The 26860-nt window shown below is 49.6% G+C and overlaps 1 protein-coding gene across 1 annotated transcript in view; it reads left to right on the top strand.

The window, feature by feature from the left end:
• LOC120019866 (chromodomain-helicase-DNA-binding protein 7-like) overlaps nucleotides 1–26860 on the top strand; it is a 96670-nt gene that overhangs the window by 65432 nt on the left and 4378 nt on the right. The window contains exons 19-32 of the mRNA XM_038963280.1: nucleotides 3105–3313; nucleotides 5227–5426; nucleotides 5943–6105; nucleotides 6871–6960; nucleotides 16396–16499; nucleotides 17981–18110; nucleotides 18376–18494; nucleotides 20320–20668; nucleotides 20939–21147; nucleotides 21465–22478; nucleotides 22859–23019; nucleotides 24955–25188; nucleotides 25475–25642; nucleotides 25970–26200. Of these exons, the coding sequence (XP_038819208.1) occupies nucleotides 3105–3313; nucleotides 5227–5426; nucleotides 5943–6105; nucleotides 6871–6960; nucleotides 16396–16499; nucleotides 17981–18110; nucleotides 18376–18494; nucleotides 20320–20668; nucleotides 20939–21147; nucleotides 21465–22478; nucleotides 22859–23019; nucleotides 24955–25188; nucleotides 25475–25642; nucleotides 25970–26200 (3381 nt within the window). The remainder of the gene's footprint in view (nucleotides 1–3104; nucleotides 3314–5226; nucleotides 5427–5942; nucleotides 6106–6870; nucleotides 6961–16395; nucleotides 16500–17980; nucleotides 18111–18375; nucleotides 18495–20319; nucleotides 20669–20938; nucleotides 21148–21464; nucleotides 22479–22858; nucleotides 23020–24954; nucleotides 25189–25474; nucleotides 25643–25969; nucleotides 26201–26860) is intronic.

Consider the following 26860-nt stretch of genomic DNA (forward strand, 5'->3'; position numbering starts at 1 on the left):
TCAATCACTAACCTTTGATGATCTTCATCAGATGACACTCATAGGACTTCATGTTACACAATACATGTATGTTTTGTTCGGTAAAGTTCATATTTATATCCAAAAATCTGAGTTTACATTGGCGCCTTACGTTCAGAAGTTCCAAAACATCCTTTGATTTTGCAGAGAGCCACATCAATTTACAGGAATAGTCATAATAAACATTGCTAAAAGATACAACTGTTATGCATGGAATTTTAGATGCACTTCTCCTTAATGCAACCGCTGTGTCAGATTTCAAAAAAGCTTTACGGAAAAAGCAAACCAGGCAATAATCTGAGTCGGCTCTCAGAGCCCAATCAAGACCCAAATACACTGCTCAAAAAAATAAAGGGAACACTTAAACAACACAATGTAACTCCAAGTCAATCACACTTCTGTGAAATCAAACTGTCCACTTAGGAAGCAACACTGATTGACAATAAATTTCACATGCTGTTGTGCAAATGGAATAGACAAAAGGTGGAAATTATAGGCAATTAGCAAGACAACCCCAATAAAGGAGTGATTCTGCAGGTGGTGACCACAGACCACTTCTCTGTTCCTATGCTTCCTGGCTGATGTTTTGGTCACTTTTGAATGCTGGCGGTGCTCTCACTCTAGTGGTAGCATGAGACGGAGTCTACAACCCACACAAGTGGCTCAGGTAGTGCAGCTCATCCAGGATGGCACATCAATGCGAGCTGTGGCAAGAAGGTTTGCTGTGTCTGTCAGCGTAGTGTCCAGAGCATGGAGGCGCTACCAGGAGACATGCCAGTACATCAGGAGACGTGGAGGAGGCCGTAGGAGGGCAACAACCCAGCAGCAGGACCGCTACCTCCGCCTTTGTGCAAGGAGGAGCACTGCCAGAGCCCTGCAAAATGACCTCCAGCAGGCCACAAATGTGCATCATCAGTAAGAATGTCTCAGATGACAACTGATCTGACATCATATTCTTTAAGTACCAACGGACACTTTCAACTGGTTGGATTACCAAAATATGGTTCTGTTCACCACCCTTTTGATGTTACCCGACTCTCTGTTAACAAAGGGCTTTCCAAGAGTCACTCTGTAGACTACTGAGAGAGGAAAGGGGGGAAAGGTATTTATGGGGTGCATAAACCTCACCAACAGGCCAAAGTCATGACACTCCTAAGACAGCGCTACAGGGAGACAGGACGGACAGCTGATCGTCCTCGCAGTGGCAAATCACATGTAACAACACCTGCACAGGATCGGTACATCCGAACATCACACCTGCGGAACAGGTACAGGATGGCAACAACAACTTTCCGAGTTACACCAGGAACACACAATCCCTCCATCAGTGCTCAGACTGTCCGCAATAGGCTGAGAAAGGCTGGACAGTGGGCTTGTAGGCCTGTTGTAAGGCAGGTCCTCACCAGACATCACCGGCAACAACGTCGCCTATGGGCACAAACCCACCGTCGCTGGACCAGACAGTACTGGCAAAAAGTGCTCTTTACTGACGAGTCGCAGTTTTGTCTCACCAGGGGTGATGGTCGGATTCGCGTTTATCATCGAAGGAATGAACGTTACACCGAGGCCTGTACTCTGGAGCGGGATCGATTTGGAAGTGGAGGGTCCGTCATGGTCTGGGGCAGTGTGTCACAGCATCATCGGACTGAGCTTGTTGTCATTGCAGGCAATCTCAACGCTGTGCGTTACAGGGAAGACATCCTCCTCCCTCATGTGGTACCCTTCCTGCAGGCTCATCCTGATATGACCCTCCAGCATGACAATACCACCAGCCATACTGCTCGTTCTGTGCGTGATTTCCTGCAAGACAGGAATGTCAGTGTTCTGCCATGGCCAGCGAAGAGCCCGGATCTCAATCCCATTGAGCATGTCTGGGTCCTGTTAGGATCCACCCCCCCCCCCCAGAAATGTCCGGGAACTTGCAGGTGCCTTGGTGGAAGTGTGGGGTAACATCTCACAACAAGAACTGGCAAATCTGGTGCAGTCCATGAGCAGATGCACAGCATAACTTAATGCAGCTGGTGGCCACACCAGATACTGACTGTTACTTTTCATTTTGACCCCCCCCCCCCCCCCCCCCTTTGTTCAGGGACACATTATTCCATTTGTTAGTCACAAGTTTGCTGATAATAAACATTTCTTTTTTTGCTGAGTTTACAATCAATTTGAATTTTGTTTTTACCAATATAACTACAACCACATAATGGTGGTAATTTATTTGAATGGTAAATCTTGATTGAAAAACTGGGTAAATCAAGATGTAGCTGAGGCAAGGGTTTCCATTAGCCGGTAATAGCCGGCTTTTGTCTGATAAAATAAATCAATAGAAAAGCCGATAAATAATATTCATCCAATGCAACAAAAAAACATCTAACTTAAATAGATTTTTGTATTAATCTAATTAGATTTCCGCACGGACATCGACTTTAGGGGGTTAACTGCCTTGCTAATGGGCAGAACGGCAGATTATTTCACCTTGTCTGCTCGGGATTTGAAACCAGCAACCTTTCAGTTACTGGCCCAACGCTCTTAACCAGCATTTCCCCTCCCTGTAGACGCCACATTACAATATCGGAGGTCAGTGGTATTCTCTCCCTCATACGCAAATCTAAAGCGTTAATTAATTTGTCTTATTACCCCAGGCTAGCCATGTGTGGAGCCCCAGTCATAACTGGGCTACGGCGAGCTAATTTAAAATGGTGGCCGTGGGAATCTCTTTATATTCTTTAATTACCCTGCGTTCCCCTCTTCAGTGGACCCAGAGGCATTAAGCAGCTTATGCTGCCTCCGGAGGGGAACAGAGACATCACTTAGTCAGTCTAAAGCAAGTCCTTTTCTCTCCTCTCCTCTACCCTACGCCGCTCCCTCTCCTCAAGGGCCCTGGAGTATAGCACTTAATCCAGCCGCATAAACAGACACGTCAGCTGTTTTTTTTATAGCTATATTGAGCATAGCAGGGAAACTATGCTAATGAGGTCAATAATAAAAAACAACATGCTACCCTTTTTTTAGCATTTTAACACTTGGGAGATGGAGGAGAGGAAAGTGTGATTGGGTTTTTTTGACACATATTTTTTTTCTCAAAGAACACCCTTGTGATTGACACTCCGAGGGTGCGGAAGCAGACACGCCACTACAGCTCGATGAAGGAGGACGAATTGGCCGAGTTCTCCGAGCTGGAAAGTGACGGCGAGAACGAGAAGCCCTTGACCAAACCCAGGCGGCCCCAGGACCGAGCTCACGGGTACCCCCGCAGCGAGTGCTTCAGGGTGGAGAAGAACCTGCTGGTTTATGGGTGAGTGGACATCTCTTTCAGAAAGGTTGACTGTTCTCTAAACCCTGGCCCTTTTGGAAGGGTAACTCTAGATACTAGGGGCGTGCCGAGAAGTCGGACAAAACGGGTATCGTAAAGGATATGAGCAATTTTCCTGATATGATCAAGAGTTTTTTTTTTGTAATTGTCTGTGATCTAAAACTTTTATTTATGGGTGCCAACTTACATATTTCAATCAAGTGCGAAGTGCTACGTAGTCTAAACTCAACTGGCTAGTTTGTCTGTTTGTAAATAGAAGGGCGGGCTGTATGCTGATCCTGCTGCTTTGATTGGAGCTGTATTTCTGTGTCCACTCGCTTGTTTAAAAATTTCACCCAATCACTTCTCTTTCGGTTTGATCATTTAGATTGCTGCTGCCTCCTGCTAGCCTAATACTATGATAGCAAGCTATCAATGTGCATAATATCTAGCAAGCTATCAATGTGCATAATATCTAACTAGCGGGGAGAGGGTAGGGAAAAGATCAACCGCTGATGCACATTCTGATCATCACTAGTATCATCCAATCCGACTGTCAATTTACGGATACGATTAAGAGTATGGGCAGGTTGGCACACCTCTACTACATACCCCTCGTAGACCTGAGCGAATTTAGTAGGTTTTTAATGATTTGGTTAACTATCCATTTTGCAGTCTTGACAGACTAGGCGATCGACTTGATTTTGCCATAGTGGTAAATTTGGTATGGAGACGTGCCCATTCCAATATCTACCGCTAGACTCCTGAGACTGCAGGGGGTGTAAGAAATGTCAGACACTGCCACAAGCCTACCAGAGGGATATTACCATATCTACATCTTCTCGCTCAGGAAGTTTACCTGAGTGATGTCATATCCTGTCTGGTTTATCGGCTGCCAGGTCCTTGAAGTATGATGAGGTTGAGGATGTGTGCTTGCCTCAGTGGCTAAACACATGCTGCAGTGGTCTGGGGGGAAATAATGGTCACAGAGTGCTAATGCTTGTCCACTCACATGTAGGGTCATTTAACATACACAGCAATCTGAGGCTCCGACACACATGGGACCATTAAACATGCCTGCGTACTTGCACACACACGAGCCCAGATCCATCTTGCATGCACTCCTAATATGACCCAACACCCGCACAGTGAACCAATCACACACACCCGCACAGTGAGCCAATCACACACATGCACAGTGACCCGACACACACACCCACACTATTAGTCACCGTGCCCGACTGCCTTCTACAGTGACAGATTACGGCTGGCTGCACGCACCAACCACGTCTGACCAGCGGTGGGGTTGTTTTTCACAATCCGACCGACTCGACTACTGTCTAGACCCCTGGGCTATAGGGCAAATTATAGAGCCATCACATCTGAGGACTCTTCCCCTCAACTGACGCTGCTGCCGTTGATTCCCTCTCTCTATCCCCCTCACTAACCCAGGCCTAGTCTCCATCGACCCACAAACACACACAGTCAAATTGATTGTACTCGAATTTAGGTGTTGGTGGGTTGCATGCCAACTAGGGTTATCTCACCGTTGTGTAAAAGCATTTAGGGAGAGACGAGTCTTCGGTCGGTTGTCACTTGTTGGTGTTCTACTCTGGGTCTCCCACAGTAGGGAGATGTGATGTCAGTTGAGTGTGCAGTCATGAACGAACTGTGTCACGGAATCAGATCGCGGTGTGACATTGGACCGTGGTTGAAGTTCAGAGAGTCAGACATAACACAGCCCCATCCACACCTACCCCCTCCTCTCTTCATTTACTGTAGTGGATGGGGAGGGATGTAACAATATGAAACCTCCCAGCCCGAGACTGTAAATGACAATCATCGGGATAAATGATAATACTCCAGACAGACTAAATTCCCCTCTCTCTCTCATCCCTCTCTCTCCTCCCTGCTAGGTGGGGTCGCTGGGGAGACATCCTGTCCCGCGGGCGTTTCAAGCGGCCCCTGCAGGAGCAAGACGTGGAGACCATCTGCCGCGCCCTGCTGGCCTACTGCCTGCTGCACTACCGTGGCGACGAGAACATCAAGCGCTTCATCTGGGACCTCATCACGCCCTCTGAGGACGGACAGAGCCGCACACTCACCAACCACTCCGGTATGTATCCCTACACACTCCTACCGCAGCACAACCATAGCTTAGCTACAACATAACAAACACACACTTTCCACTCAGTAACACCCTGATGAACTGCTCCCAATAACCACTTGTAGGAGTAGAGTGAATAAACATCCATTGAATTCCATAGGATTTTTCACAGTCCCACCACTTAAGTCCCTCCCTCACTCAAGCCCACCTCCCCACGACTCCTGACCTGACCTTACGCTAACATTGGTTCCATTGGGTCTGGTTCCAACTGGTTCCGATTCTGAACTTCCTTGACTTGTTTGACCTTAATCCTCATTGGTTTCACTCAGAAGCCAACGCTAAAAAACATGGACTCCAATTGGCCCAATTAGTTGCTATTGTTTTCAATTATAGTTTGCAAATAGCCATTTCAAATTGTTTAAATAAATAATCAAGTCTTTGCTGATACTAGACTTGTCCAACCCAGGTCTCTTGTTTAAAGAGTTGACTTGTCTGCCCATTGTTATACTCCCCCCTCTCCTGTAGGTCTGTCTACTCCAGTACCGCGGGGTCGTAAGGGGAAGAAGGGGAAACCAGCCCCGCCTGCCCCTCCCCAGCTCCCCAGGGCAAAGTGGCTGGCCAGCTGTAACCCTGACCTGCTACTGCAGGAGGACAGCTACAAGAGACACCTCAAACACCACTGTAACAAGTAAGTCACAACTGACCTTTAACCCCAAATCCTGACCTCTAACCCCAACAATGTCGTTCAAGCGCCACAAGAACAAGTGAGCCTTTTGTCAGCCCTTTGACCTCGAACCTCAAACCAAACACAAAACGCCCAAGTTTCCACACATGGATAGGCCAACACAGTTGGTGGTTTCATTTAGAACACAGTCCCCAGTAATCCTATTTCCCATGAGCTGCTAGTGACAGACACCAACACACTTTTCACTTCAGTCTTTTTAGTTCTAGGCAGTGTCCTATTTACTCCTCCTCCTCCTTTCTTGGTCACAACTTTTCTCCTCTCCGCTCTTCTTCTTTCTACTCTGCTGTTGTTGGGGAGATTTTGCGACGTCCAGGTTTTTGGGGCCGAGGCTGGCGCCAGGCCAGGTGCCAGGCAGACCTGTTGGATGCGGGTGAAAGGCGGCACACACAGGGGTGATTATGTGGTGCCATCTGTCAGGCGCGGGGGCTGGTGCGCAGCGTGGCTAATCAGGCCTGGCAGCATGATGGATGGGCAGGGGTTCGTGCCAAAGAGCTACTACTGTCGCTCTACCCAGCTACTGCTGCTGGCAAACGTGCACGAACCAGAGTTAAACACTCACTCTTTCCTTTTTTTTTACCCTCCCTCTCCGTATCATTTTCTTTCTCCCTCCAATCTCTCTCTATATATATCCCCCCCCTTTCCTCTTTCTCTTTCCTCTCTCTCTCCTCCCCATCTTTCCCCTCTCTCCCCTCTCTCTCCCTCCCACAGAGTTCTACTGAGGGTCCGTATGCTCTACTATCTGCGACAGGAAGTCATCGGTGACCACGCAGACAGGATCCTAGAGGGAACAGACTCAAGGTTGGCATCCATGCTCCTCCATCTCTTCATCTCTCCCTCCAACACACCCGAGCCCCTGCCTGCTTGATCTTCCCCCTCTCCCTCTTCCATCCCCTCGTTCCGCCTCTCACCCAGATGTGCATGCATGTATAATGCAGAAACGTGTGCTCTGTATTGATGGCATCTGAGGCTCTTCGCTGAATACTACGCTGAATAAAATGCTGTTATTGTGTGTGCATGCATATGTGTGCCAGTTAGTGTGTAATCGCGCATATACTTTTGTATGTATAGTGTATGTGGACACCCCTTCAAATTGTTTCAGCCACACCCATTGCTGACACGTGTATAAAATTGAGCACACAGCCATGAGATCTCCATAGACAAACATTGGCATTAGAATGGCCTTACTGAAGAGCATAGTGACTTTCAACGTGGCACTGTCATAGGATGCCACCTTTCCAATAAGTACGTTTGTAAAATTTCTGGCCTGCTAGAGCTGCCCCGGGTCAACTGTAAGTGTTGTTATTGTGAAGTTGAAACGTCTAGGAGCAACAACAGCTCAGATGTGAAGTTGGTAGGCCACAGAAGCTCACAGAATGGGACCGCTGAAGCGCGCAGCGCGTGAAAATATACTTTCCTCGGTTGCAACACTCACTACCGAGTTCCAAACTGCCTCTGGAAGCAACATCAGCACAAGAACTGTTCGTCAGGAGTTTCATGAAATGGTTTTCCATGGCTGAGCAAACACACACAAGCCTAAGATCACCATGACAACGCCAAGCGTCGGCTGGAGTGTTGTAAAGCGCGCCGCCATTGGACTCTGGAGCAGTAGAAACACGTTCTCTGAAGTGATTCACCATCTGGCTTCACCATCTGGCAGTCCGACAGACGAATCTGGGTTTGGTGGATGCCAGGAGAATGCTACCTGCCTGAATGCATAGTGCCAACTTTAAAGTTTGTTGGAGCAGGAATAATGGTCTGGAGCTGTTTTTCATGGTTTGGGCCCCTTAGTTCCAGTGAAGGGAAATCTTAATTCTACAGCATACAATGACATTCTAGACGATTCTGTGCTTCCAACTTTGTGGCAACAGTTTTGGGAAGGACCTTTCTTGTTTCAGCATGACAATGCCCTGATGCACAAAGCAAGGTCCATACAGAAATGGTTTGTCGAGATCGTGTGGAAGAACTTGACTGGCCGGCACAGAGCCCTGACCTCAACCCATCAAACATCTTTGGGATGAATTGCAACGCTGACTGCGAGCCAGGCCTAATCGCCCAACATCAGTGCCCAACCTCACTAATGCTCTTGTGGCTGAATGGAAGCAAGTCCCCGCAGAAATATTCCAACATCTAGTGGAAAGCCTTCCCAGAAGAGTGGAGGCTGTTATAGCAGCAAAGGGGGGGACCAACTCCATATTAATGCCCATGATTTTGGAATGAGATGTTCAACGAGCAGGTGTCCACATACCTTTGGTCATGTAGTGTGTATGTGCCAGCTAGTTAGTGACTAAGAGTGTGTGTGTGCGTCTGTGTACGCCTATAAATGTGCCAGTTGATGAAGGTGTGTGTGTGCATGTGCCAGCCAGCATGTCTGTATTGCGGGCATCAGGACAGTAGTCTGGTGGTGGGGACAGTAGTCTGGTAGTGGTGATTGTGGTGGGGACAGTCTGGTAGTGGTGATTGTGGTGGGGACAGTCTGGTAGTGGTGATTGTGGTGGGGACAGTCTGGTAGTGGTGATTGTGGTGGGGACAGTCTGGTAGTGGTGATGGTGGTGGGGACAGTCTGGTAGTGGTGATGGTGTTGTGGACAGTAGTCTGGTAGGGGTGATGGTGTTGTGGACAGTAGTCTGGTAGTGGTGATGGTGGTGGGGACAGTAGTCTGGTAGTGGTGATGGTGGTGGGGACAGTAGTCTGGTAGTGGTGATGGTGTTGGGGACAGTAGTCTGGTAGTGGTGATGGTGGTGTTGGGGACAGTAGTCTGGTAGGGGTGATGGTGGTGTTGGGGACAGTAGTCTGGTAGGGGTGATGGTGGTGTTGGGGACAGTAGTCTGGTAGGGGTGATGGTGGTGGGGACAGTCTGGTAGTGGTGATTGTGGTGGGGACAGTCTGGTAGTGGTGATTGTGGTGGGGACAGTCTGGTAGTGGTGATGGTGGTGGGGACAGTAGTCTGGTAGTGGTGATGGTGGTGGGGACAGTCTGGTAGTGGTGATTGTGGTGGGGACAGTCTGGTAGTGGTGATTGTGGTGGGGACAGTAGTCTGGTAGTGGTGGTGTTGGGGACAGTAGTCTGGTAGTGGTGATGGTGGTGTTGGGGACAGTAGTCTGGTAGGGGTGATGGTGGTGTTGGGGACAGTAGTCTGGTAGTGGTGATGGTGTTGGGGACAGTAGTCTGGTAGTGGTGATGGTGTTGGGGACAGTAGTCTGGTAGGGGTGATGGTGATGTGGACAGTAGTCTGGTAGTGGTGATGGTGGTGGGGACAGTAGTCTGGTAGCGGTGATGGTGATGTGGACAGTAGTCTGGTGGTGGTGATGGTGGTGGGGACAGTAGTCTGGTAGGGGTGATGGTGTTGTGGACAGTAGTCTGGTAGGGGTGGTGGTGTTGTGGACAGTAGTCTGGTAGGGGTGATGGTGTTGTGGACAGTAGTCTGGTAGTGGTGATGGTGGTGGGGACAGTAGTCTGGTAGTGGTGATGGTGTTGTGGACAGTAGTCTGGTAGGGGTGATGGTGTTGTGGACAGTAGTCTGGTAGTGGTGATGGTGGTGGGGACAGTAGTCTGGTAGTGGTGATGGTGTTGTGGACAGTAGTCTGGTAGTGGTGATGGTGGTGGGGACAGTAGTCTGGTAGGGGTGATGGTGGTGGGGACAGTAGTCTGGTAGTGGTGATGGTGGTGGGGACAGTAGTCTGGTAGGGGTGATGGTGTTGTGGACAGTAGTCTGGTAGGGGTGGTGGTGTTGTGGACAGTAGTCTGGTAGGGGTGATGGTGTTGTGGACAGTAGTCTGGTAGTGGTGATGGTGGTGGGGACAGTAGTCTGGTAGTGGTGATGGTGTTGTGGACAGTAGTCTGGTAGGGGTGATGGTGTTGTGGACAGTAGTCTGGTAGTGGTGATGGTGGTGGGGACAGTAGTCTGGTAGTGGTGATGGTGTTGTGGACAGTAGTCTGGTAGTGGTGATGGTGGTGGGGACAGTAGTCTGGTAGGGGTGATGGTGGTGGGGACAGTAGTCTGGTAGTGGTGATGGTGTTGTGGACAGTAGTCTGGTAGTGGTGATGGTGGTGGGGACAGTAGTCTGGTAGGGGTGATGGTGGTGGGGACAGTAGTCTGGTAGGGGTGATGGTGGTGGGGACAGTAGTCTGGTAGGGGTGATGGTGTTGTGGACAGTAGTCTGGTAGGGGTGGTGGTGTTGTGGACAGTAGTCTGGTAGGGGTGATGGTGTTGTGGACAGTAGTCTGGTAGGGGTGGTGGTGTTGTGGACAGTAGTCTGGTAGGGGTGATGGTGTTGTGGACAGTAGTCTGGTAGGGGTGGTGGTGTTGTGGACAGTAGTCTGGTAGGGGTGATGGTGTTGTGGACAGTAGTCTGGTAGGGGTGATGGTGATGTGGACAGTAGTCTGGTAGTGGTGATGGTGTTGTGGACAGTAGTCTGGTAGGGGTGGTGGTGATGTGGACAGTAGTCTGGTAGGGGTGATGGTGTTGTGGACAGTAGTCTGGTAGTGGTGATGGTGTTGTGGACAGTAGTCTGGTAGTGGTGATGGTGTTGTGGACAGTAGTCTGGTAGGGGTGATGGTGTTGTGGACAGTAGTCTGGTAGTGGTGATGGTGTTGTGGACAGTAGTCTGGTAGGGGTGATGGTGTTGTGGACAGTAGTCTGGTAGTGGTGATGGTGGTGGGGACAGTAGTCTGGTAGGGGTGATGGTGGTGGGGACAGTAGTCTGGTAGTGGTGATGGTGGTGGGGACAGTAGTCTGGTAGTGGTGATGGTGGTGGGGACAGTAGTCTGGTAGTGGTGATGGTGGTGGGGACAGTAGTCTGGTAGCGGTGATGGTGTTGTGGACAGTAGTCTGGTAGGGGTGATGGTGTTGTGGACAGTAGTCTGGTAGGGGTGATGGTGTTGTGGACAGTAGTCTGGTAGGGGTGATGGTGATGTGGACAGTAGTCTGGTAGGGGTGATGGTGTTGTGGACAGTAGTCTGGTAGGGGTGATGGTGATGTGGACAGTAGTCTGGTAGTGGTGATGGTGGTGGGGACAGTAGTCTGGTAGTGGTGATGGTGTTGTGGACAGTAGTCTGGTAGGGGTGATGGTGGTGGGGACAGTAGTCTGGTAGGGGTGATGGTGTTGTGGACAGTAGTCTGGTAGGGGTGATGGTGTTGTGGACAGTAGTCTGGTAGGGGTGGTGGTGTTGTGGACAGTAGTCTGGTAGGGGTGATGGTGATGTGGACAGTAGTCTGGTAGGGGTGATGGTGTTGTGGACAGTAGTCTGGTAGGGGTGATGGTGGTGGGGACAGTAGTCTGGTAGTGGTGATGGTGGTGGGGACAGTAGTCTGGTAGGGGTGATGGTGTTGTGGACAGTAGTCTGGTAGGGGTGATGGTGGTGGGGACAGTAGTCTGGTAGTGGTGATGGTGGTGGGGACAGTAGTCTGGTAGGGGTGATGGTGGTGGGGACAGTAGTCTGGTAGTGGTGATGGTGGTGGGGACAGTAGTCTGGTAGTGGTGATGGTGTTGTGGACAGTAGTCTGGTAGGGGTGATGGTGTTGTGGACAGTAGTCTGGTAGGGGTGGTGGTGTTGTGGACAGTAGTCTGGTAGGGGTGATGGTGATGTGGACAGTAGTCTGGTAGGGGTGATGGTGGTGGGGACAGTAGTCTGGTAGGGGTGGTGGTGTTGTGGACAGTAGTCTGGTAGTGGTGATGGTGGTGGGGACAGTAGTCTGGTAGTGGTGATGGTGTTGTGGACAGTAGTCTGGTAGTGGTGATGGTGTTGTGGACAGTAGTCTGGTAGTGGTGATGGTGGTGGGGACAGTAGTCTGGTAGTGGTGATGGTGGTGGGGACAGTAGTCTGGTAGTGGTGGTGGTGTTGTGGACAGTAGTCTGGTAGGGGTGATGGTGGTGTGGACAGTAGTCTGGTAGGGGTGATGGTGTTGTGGACAGTAGTCTGGTAGTGGTGATAGTGTTGTGGACAGTAGTCTGGTAGGGGTGATGGTGGTGGGGACAGTAGTCTGGTAGTGGTGATGGTGTTGTGGACAGTAGTCTGGTAGGGGTGGTGGTGTTGTGGACAGTAGTCTGGTAGTGCAGATGGTGATGTGGACAGTAGTCTGGTAGTGGTGATGGTGTTGTGGACAGTAGTCTGGTAGGGGTGATGGTGTTGTGGACAGTAGTCTGGTAGGGGTGATGGTGTTGTGGACAGTAGTCTGGTAGTGGTGATGGTGTTGTGGACAGTAGTCTGGTAGTGGTGATGGTGTTGTGGACAGTAGTCTGGTAGTGGTGATGGTGGTGGGGACAGTAGTCTGGTAGGGGTGATGGTGGTGGGGACAGTAGTCTGGTAGGGGTGGTGGTGTTGTGGACAGTAGTCTGGTAGGGGTGATGGTGTTGTGGACAGTAGTCTGGTAGGGGTGATGGTGTTGTGGACAGTAGTCTGGTAGTGGTGATGGTGTTGTGGACAGTAGTCTGGTAGGGGTGGTGGTGTTGTGGACAGTAGTCTGGTAGGGGTGATGGTGTTGTGGACAGTAGTCTGGTAGTGGTGATAGTGTTGTGGACAGTAGTCTGGTAGGGGTGATGGTGTTGTGGACAGTAGTCTGGTAGGGGTGATGGTGTTGTGGACAGTAGTCTGGTAGGGGTGATGGTGTTGTGGACAGTAGTCGGGTAGGGGTGATGGTGTTGTGGACAGTAGTCTGGTAGGGGTGGTGGTGTTGTGGACAGTAGTCTGGTAGGGGTGATGGTGATGTGGACAGTAGTCTGGTAGGGGTGATGGTGGTGGGGACAGTAGTCTGGTAGTGGTGATGGTGGTGGGGACAGTAGTCTGGTAGGGGTGATGGTGATGTGGACAGTAGTCTGGTAGTGGTGATGGTGGTGGGGACAGTAGTCTGGTAGGGGTGATGGTGATGTGGACAGTAGTCTGGTAGTGGTGATGGTGGTGGGGACAGTAGTCTGGTAGGGGTGATGGTGTTGTGGACAGTAGTCTGGTAGGGGTGGTGGTGTTGTGGACAGTAGTCGGGTAGGGGTGATGGTGTTGTGGACAGTAGTCTGGTAGGGGTGGTGGTGTTGTGGACAGTAGTCGGGTAGGGGTAGGGGTGATGGTGTTGTGGACAGTAGTCTGGTAGGGGTGATGGTGTTGTGGACAGTAGTCTGGTAGGGGTGATGGTGTTGTGGACAGTAGTCTGGTAGTGGTGATGGTGTTGTGGACAGTAGTCTGGTAGGGGTGGTGGTGTTGTGGACAGTAGTCTGGTAGGGGTGATGGTGATGTGGACAGTAGTCTGGTAGGGGTGGTGGTGTTGTGGACAGTAGTCTGGTAGTGGTGATGGTGGTGGGGACAGTAGTCTGGTAGCGGTGATGGTGGTGGGGACAGTAGTCTGGTAGGGGTGATGGTGGTGGGGACAGTAGTCTGGTAGTGGTGATGGTGTTGTGGACAGTAGTCTGGTAGTGGTGATGGTGTTGTGGACAGTAGTCTGGTAGGGGTGATGGTGGTGGGGACAGTAGTCTGGTAGTGGTGATGGTGGTGGGGACAGTAGTCTGGTAGTGGTGATGGTGTTGTGGACAGTAGTCTGGTAGGGGTGATGGTGATGTGGACAGTAGTCTGGTAGGGGTGATGGTGATGTGGACAGTAGTCTGGTAGGGGTGATGGTGTTGTGGACAGTAGTCTGGTAGGGGTGGTGGTGTTGTGGACAGTAGTCGGGTAGGGGTGATGGTGTTGTGGACAGTAGTCTGGTAGGGGTGGTGGTGTTGTGGACAGTAGTCGGGTAGGGGTGGGGGTGATGGTGTTGTGGACAGTAGTCGGGTAGGGGTGGGGGTGATGGTGTTGTGGACAGTAGTCGGGTAGGGGTGGGGGTGATGGTGTTGTGGACAGTAGTCTGGTAGGGGTGGTGGTGTTGTGGACAGTAGTCGGGTAGGGGTGGTGGTGATGTGGACAGTAGTCTGGTAGGGGTGGTGGTGTTGTGGACAGTAGTCTGGTAGGGGTGGTGGTGTTGTGGACAGTAGTCTGGTAGGGGTGGTGGTGATGTGGACAGTAGTCTGGTAGGGGTGATGGTGTTGTGGACAGTAGTCTGGTAGGGGTGGTGGTGTTGTGGACAGTAGTCGGGTAGGGGTGGTGGTGTTGTGGACAGTAGTCTGGTAGGGGTGGTGGTGTTGTGGACAGTAGTCTGGTAGGGGTGATGGTGGTGGGGACAGTAGTCTGGTAGGGGTGATGGTGATGTGGACAGTAGTCTGGTAGGGGTGATGGTGTTGTGGACAGTAGTCTGGTAGGGGTGGTGGTGTTGTGGACAGTAGTCGGGTAGGGGTGGGGGTGATGGTGTTGTGGACAGTAGTCTGGTAGGGGTGGGGGTGATGGTGTTGTGGACAGTAGTCTGGTAGGGGTGGTGGTGTTGTGGACAGTAGTCGGGTAGGGGTGGGGGTGATGGTGTTGTGGACAGTAGTCTGGTAGGGGTGATGGTGATGTGGACAGTAGTCTGGTAGGGGTGGTGGTGTTGTGGACAGTAGTCTGGTAGTGCTGATGGTGTTGTGGACAGTAGTCTGGTAGGGGTGGTGGTGTTGTGGACAGTAGTCTGGTAGGGGTGATGGTGTTGTGGACAGTAGTCTGGTAGTGGTGATGGTGATGTGGACAGTAGTCTGGTAGGGGTGGTGGTGTTGTGGACAGTAGTCTGGTAGTGGTGATGGTGGTGGGGACAGTAGTCTGGTAGGGGTGATGGTGATGTGGACAGTAGTCTGGTAGGGGTGATGGTGATGTGGACAGTAGTCTGGTAGGGGTGATGGTGTTGTGGACAGTAGTCTGGTAGGGGTGGTGGTGTTGTGGACAGTAGTCTGGTAGTGGTGATGGTGGTGGGGACAGTAGTCTGGTAGGGGTGATGGTGATGTGGACAGTAGTCTGGTAGGGGTGATGGTGATGTGGACAGTAGTCTGGTAGGGGTGATGGTGTTGTGGACAGTAGTCTGGTAGGGGTGATGGTGTTGTGGACAGTAGTCTGGTAGGGGTGATGGTGGTGGGGACAGTAGTCTGGTAGTGGTGATGGTGTTGTGGACAGTAGTCTGGTAGGGGTGATGGTGATGTGGACAGTAGTCTGGTAGGGGTGGTGGTGGTGGGGACAGTAGTCTGGTAGGGGTGATGGTGTTGTGGACAGTAGTCTGGTAGGGGTGGTGGTGTTGTGGACAGTAGTCTGGTAGGGGTGGTGGTGGTGGGGACAGTAGTCTGGTAGTGGTGATGGTGGTGTGGACAGTAGTCTGGTAGGGGTGGTGGTGTTGTGGACAGTAGTCTGGTAGGGGTGATGGTGGTGGGGACAGTAGTCTGGTAGTGGTGATGGTGTTGTGGACAGTAGTCTGGTAGGGGTGATGGTGTTGTGGACAGTAGTCTGGTAGGGGTGGTGGTGTTGTGGACAGTAGTCTGGTAGGGGTGGTGGTGTTGTGGACAGTAGTCTGGTAGGGGTGATGGTGTTGTGGACAGTAGTCTGGTAGGGGTGATGGTGGTGGGGACAGTAGTCTGGTAGGGGTGATGGTGATGTGGACAGTAGTCTGGTAGGGGTGATGGTGTTGTGGACAGTAGTCTGGTAGGGGTGATGGTGATGTGGACAGTAGTCTGGTAGGGGTGATGGTGGTGTGGACAGTAGTCTGGTAGGGGTGATGGTGTTGTGGACAGTAGTCTGGTAGGGGTGATGGTGTTGTGGACAGTAGTCTGGTAGGGGTGATGGTGTTGTGGACAGTAGTCTGGTAGTGGTGATGGTGGTGGGGACAGTAGTCTGGTAGGGGTGATGGTGATGTGGACAGTAGTCTGGTAGGGGTGATGGTGTTGTGGACAGTAGTCTGGTAGGGGTGATGGTGATGTGGACAGTAGTCTGGTAGGGGTGATGGTGGTGGGGACAGTAGTCTGGTAGGGGTGGGGGTGATGGTGTTGTGGACAGTAGTCTGGTTGGGGTGATGGTGTTAGGCCTCTTCTGCCTATGTCTCCTTCCAGATGGGTCTACTTCCCAAATGGCACCCTTTTCCATATATAGTGCACTACTTATGGCTCTGGTCATAGCACAATATTGTGAATAGGGTGCCATTTGGCCTCTGTCGAGATGTTCCAGAATTGTCTAATGACCATAATTCCTCCCAGACCCCTGGAGATGGGGCCCATTAGACACACATCAGATTAAATGATTGCGTGTTGATTTTAGAGCCTTTTAATCCGTTTTCCTCTCCACCTGTCTCTCCGCCTGTCTCTCCGCCTGTCTCTCCGCCTGTCTCTCCGCCTGTCTCTCTCTCTCTCCTTGGTTTGGGCCCACAGTGAAATGGATATCTGGATCCCGCAGCCTTTCCACGCCGAGGTGCCCGCCGATTGGTGGGACAGCAAGGCAGACAAATCGCTGCTCATCGGTGTCTTCAAACACGGTAAAGCCCAACCCCTCCGCTTCACACACACACACACACACACACACACACACACACACACACACACACACATCCCTGGCTTCTTCAGCTTGATTGGTGTTCCCTTAGCGACCGCGGAGCACAGCTGGCTCAGTGAGACATCAGGTGATTGATTGGTGGCCATGTCCAGCCCCCCGAGAAGAGGCTGGCGGTGTTGTGGACGTGTTCTACTTCATGGTTAGACAGTGTTCTGTCCACCACAGTTGGTTGAAGCACTTCTGTTTAATCTCTTCTAGCTATGAGCTAGCTGGTTTACATTGGACCATTTGAATTGTATTACAGTGCCAAACAAGATAGAAGCTGTAATGATTTAATAGTGGTAATTATATTGATGGTGATTAATATTAATTTGGGATAATTGTCATTATTCTCTGTAATTGCCACCCTGTGCCTCAGCCCTGACGAGCATACACACACACACAGACACGGGCGCTGTCTCAAACACACATGGATACAATACAGCTAGCCTATAGTTAATCATAATCCTCATTCACTTGGGAGGCCTGGGGAGGATGCTGCTCTCTGCCTCACACACCCTACACAACGTACACACACACTGTCTCACACAACACTCACGCACACTCTCCAGGACTGCAAGAGGGAAGAGTGATGGCCTATAAACCCCCTCATGATTAGCGCTTGGCTCGGGGCGCAGCGGCGGTTAGGAACAATGTGTCACCGCATAAATCCTAATTGAAATGTGATGTTCTGCCGGGGGCTTTGGGGAGGGGGAGGGGGAGGGGGTTGATGGTCTGGTCTGCTCACTGTCACGGTTGTCCAGCCTGTGCCTCTCTCCCTCCCTCCCTCCCTCCCTCCTCCCACCCGCCGTGCTTAGTAGGATCTGCAGGCTCTTATCTGTTCTGCTTGGACGACTTCAACGGGCATCTCTCTCTCGTTCGCTGGCACACTTGGGCAAAGCCGCACACACACTTAGACACAGATTTTCTTCCCCACACACCCACTGACACAACCAGTCAGACACACACTCCAACAGGCGCTGCCCTCTGTCTGCATCTGGGCCCTGGGGTCATGCTTTCTGTTTTTCTCTCCTCTTCAGCTGCGTTTGATACGGATGGCAGTTGGGTTTTATTCTGATTGTGAACTTCATAATGGTTTAGTTTTATCTCTGTATGCAAGTGGATCCTTCTGGCGTTGTATTGCATTTCGTTATCTTTTATGATTGATGCTACGGTGTCTTTCGTGATTGACGGCTAGGTGTGTGTCGCCTGTATAGTTTCAATGTGAATTGTCATTCAAACTGGACTTAGTTCTAGGCCTTGTACCTGTGCATGTAGGTTCCCAGTCATAATAATTCAATAATCTCTCACCCACTCCCTCTCTCCTCCTCCCCCGATGTGAAAAGTAGAACTCAGTAATTCAATCACTGTCATACCCATTTTCTCTCATTCTCTTCCTGTCTGTCTTCCTGTCTGTCTATCCAGGCTATGAGAAGTATAACTCGATGCGTGCCGACCCTGCGCTGTGTTTCTTGGAGCGGGTGGGCATGCCCGACGCCAAGGCCATCGCTGCAGAGCAGAGGGGGGCGGACATGATGGCAGATGGTCCGGAGGGGTAAGACACTAGCCAATATTCACCACCACCACTTTTTTCCCCCTCCTCTTCTTTTCCACCTCCTGTCTCTCTCCATTTGTTCATCTTTTCTCTCTCACCACCTTTTTTTCTTTTCATTCCAACCTCCCATCTCCCTCATCTTTCCATTATCTTTCCCGTGTTCCCCTCTTTTCCCTGCTCCTTTGTTTCATTCTGTTTTTAATTTGAAGAGTAATTTCTCCCTCTTCTTTCTCTTTCTTTCATCCCCGTTTTCTTGTGTATACAGAGAGGATGAAGACCCAGAGTACAAGCCTCTCCGCATGACCTTTAAAGATGAGATGGAGGACTTCGCGAACTCACCCCTGGATGACAAAGAGGAGACTGTGGACGTTGAGAGTGGTGAATGTAAGTGAATGACTGGCCTGTCTAGCTTTGTCATACAGTGGGGCAAAAAAGTATTTAGTCAGCCACCAATTGTGCTGACTAAATAACAAAAGTTTCTCAATACTTTGTTATATACCCTTTGTTGGCAATGACAGAGGTCAAACGTTTTCTGTAAGTCTTCAAGGTTTTCACACACTGTTGCTGGTATTTTGGCCCATTCCTCCATGCAGATCTCCTCTAGAGCAGTGATCTTTTGGGGCTGTTGCTGGGCAACATGGACTTTCAACTCCCTCCAAAGATTTTCTATGGGGTTGAGATCTGGAGACTGGCTAGGCCACTCCAGGACCTTGAAATGCTTCTTACGAAGCCACTTCTTCGTTGCCCGGGCGGTGTGTTTGGGATCATTGTCATGCTGAAAGACCCCGCCACGTTTCATCTTCAATGCCCTTGCTGATGGAAGGAGGTTTTCACTCAAAATCTCACGATACATGGCCCCATTCATTCTTTCCTTTACACGGATCAGTCGTCCTGGTCCCTTTGCAGAAAAACAGCCCCAAAGCATGATGTTTCCACCCCCATGCTTCACAGTAGGTATGGTGTTCTTTGGATGCAACTCAGCATTCTTTGTCCTCCAAACACGACGAGTTGAGTTTTTACCAAAAAGTTCTATTTTGGTTTCATCTGACCATATGACATTCTCCCAATCTTCTTCTGGATCATCCAAATGCTCTCTAGCAAACTTCAGACGGGCCTGGACATGTACTGGCTTAAGCAGGGGGACACATCTGGCACTGCAGGATTTGAGTCCCTGGCGGCGTAGTGTGTTACTGATGGTAGGCTTTGTTACTTTGGTCCCAGCTCTCTGCAGGTGGGACCAAAGGTTGACTGCTATGATGACTGCTATGGTGTGTGGTCATCCACACCCCATCCCAAATTGGCTGCTGTGCCATTTCTTCCCCTTGCATTACTTGATATTACCACACTAGGTCCCCCCGTGTGGTTCTGGGAATTTTGCTCACCGTTCTTGTGATCATTTTGACCCCACGGGGTGAGATCTTGCGTGGAGCCCCAGATCGAGGGAGATTATCAGTGGTCTTGTATGTCTTCCATTTCCTAATAATTGCTCCCACAGTTGATTTCTTCAAACCAAGCTGCTTACCTATTGCAGATTCAGTCTTCCCAGCCTGGTGCAGGTCTACAATTTTGTTTCTGGTGTCCTTTGACAGCTCTTTGGTCTTGGCCATAGTGGAGTTTGGAGTGTGACTGTTTGAGGTTGTGGACAGGTGTCTTTTATACTGATAACAAGTTCAAACAGGTGCCATTAATACAGGTAACGAGTGGAGGACAGAGGAGCCTCTTAAAGAAGAAGTTACAGGTCTGTGAGAGCCAGAAATCTTGCTTGTTTGTAGGTGACCAAATACTTATTTTCCGCCATAATTTGCAAATAAATTCATTAAAAATCCTACAATGTGATTTTCTGGATTTTTTTTTCTCATTTTGTCTGTCATAGTTGAAGTGTACCTATGATGAAAATTACAGGCCTCATCTTTTTAAGTGGGGGAACTTGCACAATTGGTGGCTGACTAAATACTTTTTTGCCCCACTGTATATTACAAAACACCATTTGGGATAAGTGGAATAAAAAGGTTGAAAATAACATTTGCTAGCAATCTGATACAAATCAGAGGATCATTTACCATTCATCAGTCCATCATTTAAGTAATTTAAACATTTCTATTTTGTATCAAACAACCAATGTGCGCATCCAAAGAAACCAAAGTTGCTCTTCAGAATCATCTCAACGGTATGCAGACTCATTTAGTAGTCCTAATATTCCTCCTCCCAGCTAAACCAGGTGAGAATGTAGCAGGCAGCAGAGGGGCGGGTCGTCTGTACTGGCCGGCGGCCTCGGCCCTCACCGCTAGACTCCGCCGCCTCATCACGGCCTACCAGCGCACGCACAAGAGGGAGCAGCTCCGCCAGGAAGCCATGGCCCGGCCCGACGGACGCCGCCGCCGCCAGCCCCGAGAACATCTCTTCTCCATGGTCACAGACGGAGGAGGGGCCTACGTGCAGGAGGACGGAGCATTCATGGCAGAGGGAAGTCCTTATATGGCCAAGGGCGCCGCTTTTATGCCTGAGACGACGGGGCTCCTGGCGGAAGGAGGGGCCGCCTTCAAAGAGAGGCGTCAGAGGTATAGATCTCTGATGACTGATGCTGTACAAGATAAACCATTTGAACAGTTTATGATGACTTGTGTATAATAAACAGTAGAATTTGTAAGCCTGCTGTATAGAAGGCATTAGAACTACAAGAAGCTCTCGAATATCAACTGTTCCTGTTTGATCGTTTGAGAAGCCCTACTTCTAACTGTACTACAGTACCCACAATGCTCCAGTCTCCTTCAATACACTACGCATGCATTGGTTGTTGGATTAACCCTTCCCTTGTCTTGTTCCCTGAGGTGGACCAGGCGTGAGGAATCAGACTTCTACCGGGTTGTGTCCACGTTTGGTGTGATCTATGACACGGACCGCCAGCGCTTTGACTGGACCCAGTTCAGGGCCTTCGCCCGGCTGGACAAGAAGAGTGACGAGAGCCTGGAGAAATACTACTTCTCCTTCGTGGCCATGTGCAAGCGGGTGTGTCGCATGCAGGTCAAGGCCAACACAGGTAAGGGGCCTCAATTATCTAGTTCTGTTGTCTCCGACCACAACAACCCTCACTCATAGTTAAATTTGCTTGTGCTAAAGCAAAGGACCTTTCCCTGAAAAGACGGATAACAACTCTTCCTTTCTCCCCATCTCTCTCTCTCTATCCCTCCCTCCCCCCACCCTCCTTCCTCCCTTCCTCCCTCCTTCCTCCCTCCCTCCCTCCCACCCTCATCCCTCCCACCCTCTACTCCTTACCTACCCCCACCCTCCTTCCTTCCTCCCACCCTCTTACTCCTTACCTACCCCCACCCTCCTCCTCCCTCGTTTGTCTGGCAGAGCTCCCAGACCCTACCCTGATCATTGACCCCATCACGGAGGAGCGCGCCTCACGCACCCTCTACCGCATTGAGCTGCTGCGTCGCATTCGCGAGCAGGTGCTGCCCAACCCCCTGCTAGGTGAGCGCCTGCGCCTCTGCCAGCCTAGCTCCGACCTGCCCGAGTGGTGGGACTGCGGCCGGCACGACCACGACCTCCTCCTGGGCGCCTCCAAGCACGGCGTGAGCCGCACTGACTACCACATCCTCAACGACCCTGCGCTGGGCTTCCTGGAGGCCCACAGGAAGTTCACCAAGGGGGGATCGGCTGGGGTGCCTCAGCCGCCCCGCGATGGAGCTCTCTCTACTGCTTCTTCCTCTTCCAATGAGCAGGCCACAGCTACTGCTGGTGCTGAGAAATCCTTACCTGTCCAAGAGGACGAAGAAGGGAAGGAGATGAAAGAGGAAGGTAACGACATTCCATGTACTAAACCTGAGAAACCAGACGAAGGCAAGGAAGAAGAGATGGAGGCGAAGAAGGAAGAGAAGGCCGGGTCTCCCGTGAAGGTGAAGGAGGAAGAGAAGGCCGGGTCTCCCAAGAAGGTGAAGGAAGAAGAGAAGGCCGGGTCTTCCAAGAAGGTGAAGGAGGAAGAGAAGGCCGGGTCTCCCAAGAAGGTGAAGGAGGAAGAGAAGGCCGGGTCTCCCAAGAAGATGAAGGAGGAAGAGAAGGGAGAGGAGGAAGACAAAGAGGAGAAAATGGAGGTCAACGGCGACGCTGACGGAGAGACTTCCAAGGAGGCCAAACCCGAGAAAGAGTACAAAGCTCCCACTGAGACCAAGGACCAGGACAAAAAGCTGGACTTCCAGGAGAAACCAGAGTCTCCTAAAGCATCAGAAGAGCAGGGAACCAAGAAAGAAGAGAGAGATGAGAAAGAAGGAAGCCCTGCCAAGTCTCCTAAACCAGTGGCTGAGAAAGGGCCCGATGAGGAGAAGATGGAGGAAGACGACAAGTCTGAGAAGTCCTCTCAAGCTGAAGGTAGGTCCTACTCCTAACTCCATTGCTTAAAGTATTTTCACAAGGAAAAATCCCATTTTAGGGCAATTGGTGTTTGAATTCATTTTAAACCATCAACAGTGAGTCTGTAAAAGTCTAGACAAACAGTTGGGTCTACTGCTTTATGTTGAAGCCAGCCACAACAGTTAGTGGCGGTATGTAGTTGGTCTGCTTTAGATGGCATTTAGAAAGGACTACATGGCTGTGTGTTTGTATAATTAAGCTGCTTAGGCTTGCATTGAGGACACACTGTATGGTTCTCGTAGTATTCTGATGTGTAGTATTAAGGAAGTACTATATATGAAGCCATTTGTAGATTCTCCTGTGGCTTGTATTGACAAAGCACTATTGTTGTTTTTCAGCGGGCGCCACCTCAGAGCAGAAGAACTTTGACGAGGAGAGCAACGCCTCACTGAGCACCACGGCCAGAGACGAGACCCGCGACGGGTTCTGCCCCGAGGACGGAGAGCCCTCTGCCATCCCGGCCCTCCAGGAGAGAACCACCTCATCCTTCTGGCCCAAGGTTTGTAGTAAACGATATACATTCAGTCAGATATACATTCACATATGTATTAATGTAGTGGTGAATTATATGAATACACAAATGAAAACGCACGTTATGTTGACCAGTGACTCCCAATAATATATACAAATATATTTTTTTAAACATATGTATTCAAATATATAAAAACACACATTGTTGGAACTGTCAGTGGACGTTAGGCGCACACTTTATACATTGAGTGTACAAAACATTAAGAACACCTGCTCATTCCGTGACAGACTGACCAGGTGAATCCAGGTGAAAGCTATGATCCCTTATTGATGTCACTTGTTAAATCCACCAATCAGTGTAGATGAAGGGGAGGAGACAGGTTAAAGAAGCATTTTTAAGCCTTGAGACAACTGAGACATGGATTGTGTGTGTGACATTGAGGGTGAATAATCAAGATAAAAATTGTGCGCAACTCAATTTTAGGAAGGTGTTCCTAATGTTTGGTGTACATAAAGTACTCCTTGGACAGAGTGTTAAAGGGATACTTCAATATTTTGACAATGAAGCCCGTTATCTACTTCCCCGGAGTCAGATGAACTCGTGGGTACCATTTTTATGTCTGTCTGCAGTTTGAAGGAAGTTGCTAACTAGCATTAGTGTAACTGCTAGCATGCCATGCAATCTCCACAGACAAACATTGGCAGTAGAATGGCCTTACTGGAGAGCACAGTGACTTTCAACATGGCACCATCATAGGATGCCACCACCTCAAATTTCTGCCCTGCTAGAGCTGCCCCGGTCAACTGTAAGTGCTGTTATTGTGAAGTGGAAACCTCTAGGAGCCACAACTGCTCAGCTGCGAAGTGGTAGGCCACACAAGTTCACAGAATGGAACCTCCGAGTGCTGAAGCAATTAGCACGTAAAAATCATCTGTCCTTGGTTGCAACACTCACTACTGCGTTCCAAGCTGCCTCTGGAAGCAAGGTAAGCACATTAACTGTTTGTTGGAGCTTCATGAAAAGGGTTTCCATGGGCGAGCAGCCGCACACAAGCCTAAGGTAACCATGCGCAATGTCAAGCGTCAGCTAGAGTGGTGTAAATCTCGCCTCCATTGGACACTGGAGTGATGAATAATACGTCACCATCTGGCAGTCCGAACAAATCTGGGTTGGGCGGATGCCAGGAAAACGCTACCTGCCCCAATGCATAGTGCCAACTGTAAAGTTTGTTGGAGGAGAAATAAAGGTCTGGGGCTGTTTTTCATGGTTCGGGCTAGACCTCTTAGTTCCAGTGAATGGAAATCTTAACGCCACAGCATACAATGACATTCTAGACGATTCCAACTTTATGGTAAGTCTTTTCTTGTTTCAGCATGACAGTGCCACCGTGCACAAAGCGAGGTCCATACGGAAATGGTTTGTCGATCGGTGTGGAAGAACTTGACTGGCCTGCACAGAGCCCTGACCTCAACCCCATCAAACACCTTTGGGATGAAATGGAATGCCGACTGAGAGCCAGGCCTAATCGACCAACATCAGTACCTGACCTCACTAATATTCTTGTGGCTGAATGGATGCAAGTCCCCTCAGCAATGTTCCAACATCTAGTGGAAAGCCTTCCTAGAGGAGTGGCTGTTATAGCAGCAAAGGGGAGACCAACTCCATATTAATATCCATGATTTTGTAATGAGATTTTTGACAAGCAAGTGTCCACATACTTTTGTCAAACTGCACACACACACACATAAAAATGGAAGCCATGAGTTCCCTTTAAGTTCTGTATTGATACAACACAAATCAGTTTATGTAAAGAATTTTTGGAAAACAAGCAAAGCCCTGTTCAAGTCAGACATCACTCCATCATGAAAGTACTAGTCCAGTGCTCTAGTGGTATTCTATAAAAGGTTCCAACCCCTGCTCTAGAATTAACCCATTCCTCTTTGCTCTGTCCCGACCTTCCAGGACCGTGTCATGATCAATCGCATGGACAACATCTGCGATGCGGTCATCAAGGGCAAGTGGCCCGCCAACCGACGCCAGTTCTTCGACTTCCCGGGCCTGTTGCCTGGATACCCCGGCCCCATGACGTCTGAAAGCCCCATGCCGAGGCAGAGCCTGGCCGAACTGTCGATGGCAGCGGCCGCTCAGACCAGCTTCAGTGGCAGCGAGGACCTCACCCTCTCGCCCCAGGCTAATGTAAGTCGCTAGCTAGGCCTGAAACCGCTAACCGAAGACTCTATCCCTACCCTCCCAAAGTAGGTTTAGTTTGTTCTAACTGCACAATTTATCGAGATATTAGTCCTTCACAATAAATTGATTGAAGTTAATGTATTGATGCAGTCTGTAAATAGATATTCCTTTATTAATCATAAAAACACTTATTCCTTACATCATTGCAATTTACTTTCATTGATTTTAATTGTTGTTGTGATCACATCTTAATCATCCCTCTCTTCCTCCCTCCTTCCCTTCCTCCGTACAGGAGGATGCTCTGAGCATATCATTGCCGAAGCAGCGTCGTCGCAGGCGGAGGAAGGTGGAGATAGAGGCAGAGCGTGCGGCCAAGCGCAGGAACCTGATGGATATGGTGGCCCAGCTCAGAGAGTCTCACGCTGCAGAGTCCCAGAGCCAGGCCATGGATCTTACCAAGGCACGGTCTTTAGAATTAGGAATTAATACTAAATTCAGAAATGAGAATTATGCTTCACTTTTTACAACTGCATTGTATAATTTTTTTATTATAGTTTTGGGTCAGGTCCCTGATTTTCAATATTTTTAATCTCAATGGGATCATGTGTATGAGTAAAATGGATCCCATTAAAATAAAATGTATTTATCATAACTATTTATATAAATTAATCAAATATGTAAAGCACTATGGACTGTATTATATTAAAGTTTCCATTTTTGTTACGGGTATTGTATTTTAGTCTATTCGTTTACTCTAAAAGTTTCCATACTGGTTTATCTTTTCCAGGGTATTCTGCACCAGCACCACAAGTCTTCAGCGCCCTCCCCGGCGAGCTACTCCAGCAGCATGGTCTCACCTGCTGCCCTCAAGGCACAGATGGAGCTTCTGCAGCCGGCCACACCCTCCAGACACAGGGCCAACTGCTCATTGGCTGAGGCTGACCTGCCCACCAGGAGGAGGCGGGGCCGCAGGAAAAATGTGGAGGGGCTGGAGCTGCTGTTCATGAGAGGAGCCACGGTACAGGACTCATTACGTCAATAATTATAAAGAAAATACACAGATGGATATAGTTTTGAACATTTTTGTAAAATGCCCTGAACATTGTACATATTGGATCTTTTTGGGAAAAGGCATGCTTTCTCAATTAGACTAAACTACATTCAAATCAATTTGATAGGAATGAAAACATCAAATTACACTGAAGGAAAATGCAACTGTAAAGTGTTGGTTCCATGTTTCACGAGCTGAAATAAAAGATCCCATAAATATTCCATAATCACAAAAAGCTTATTTCTCTCAAATTTGGTGCACAAATTTGTTTACTTCCCTGTTAATGAGCATTTAATCTTTGCCAAGATAATCCATCCACCTGACATGTGTGGCATATAAAGAAGCTGATTAAACAGCATGATCATTACACAAGTAAACCTTGTGCTGGGGACAATAAAAGGCCACTCTAAAATATGCAGTTTTGTCACACAATACAATGCCACAGATGTCCAAAATGTTGAGGGAGCATGCAATTGGCATGCTGACTGCAGGAATGTCCACCAGAGTTGTTGCCAGAAAATTGAATGTTCATTTCTCAACCATAAGCCACCTCCAACGTAGATTTAGAATTTGGCAATACATCCAACCGGCCTCACAACCGCAGACCATGTGTATGGCGTCGTGTGG

The sequence above is a fragment of the Salvelinus namaycush genome, chromosome 25 (genome assembly GCF_016432855.1).
Source record: "Salvelinus namaycush isolate Seneca chromosome 25, SaNama_1.0, whole genome shotgun sequence".
In the NCBI taxonomy this organism is placed as follows: domain Eukaryota; kingdom Metazoa; phylum Chordata; class Actinopteri; order Salmoniformes; family Salmonidae; genus Salvelinus; species Salvelinus namaycush.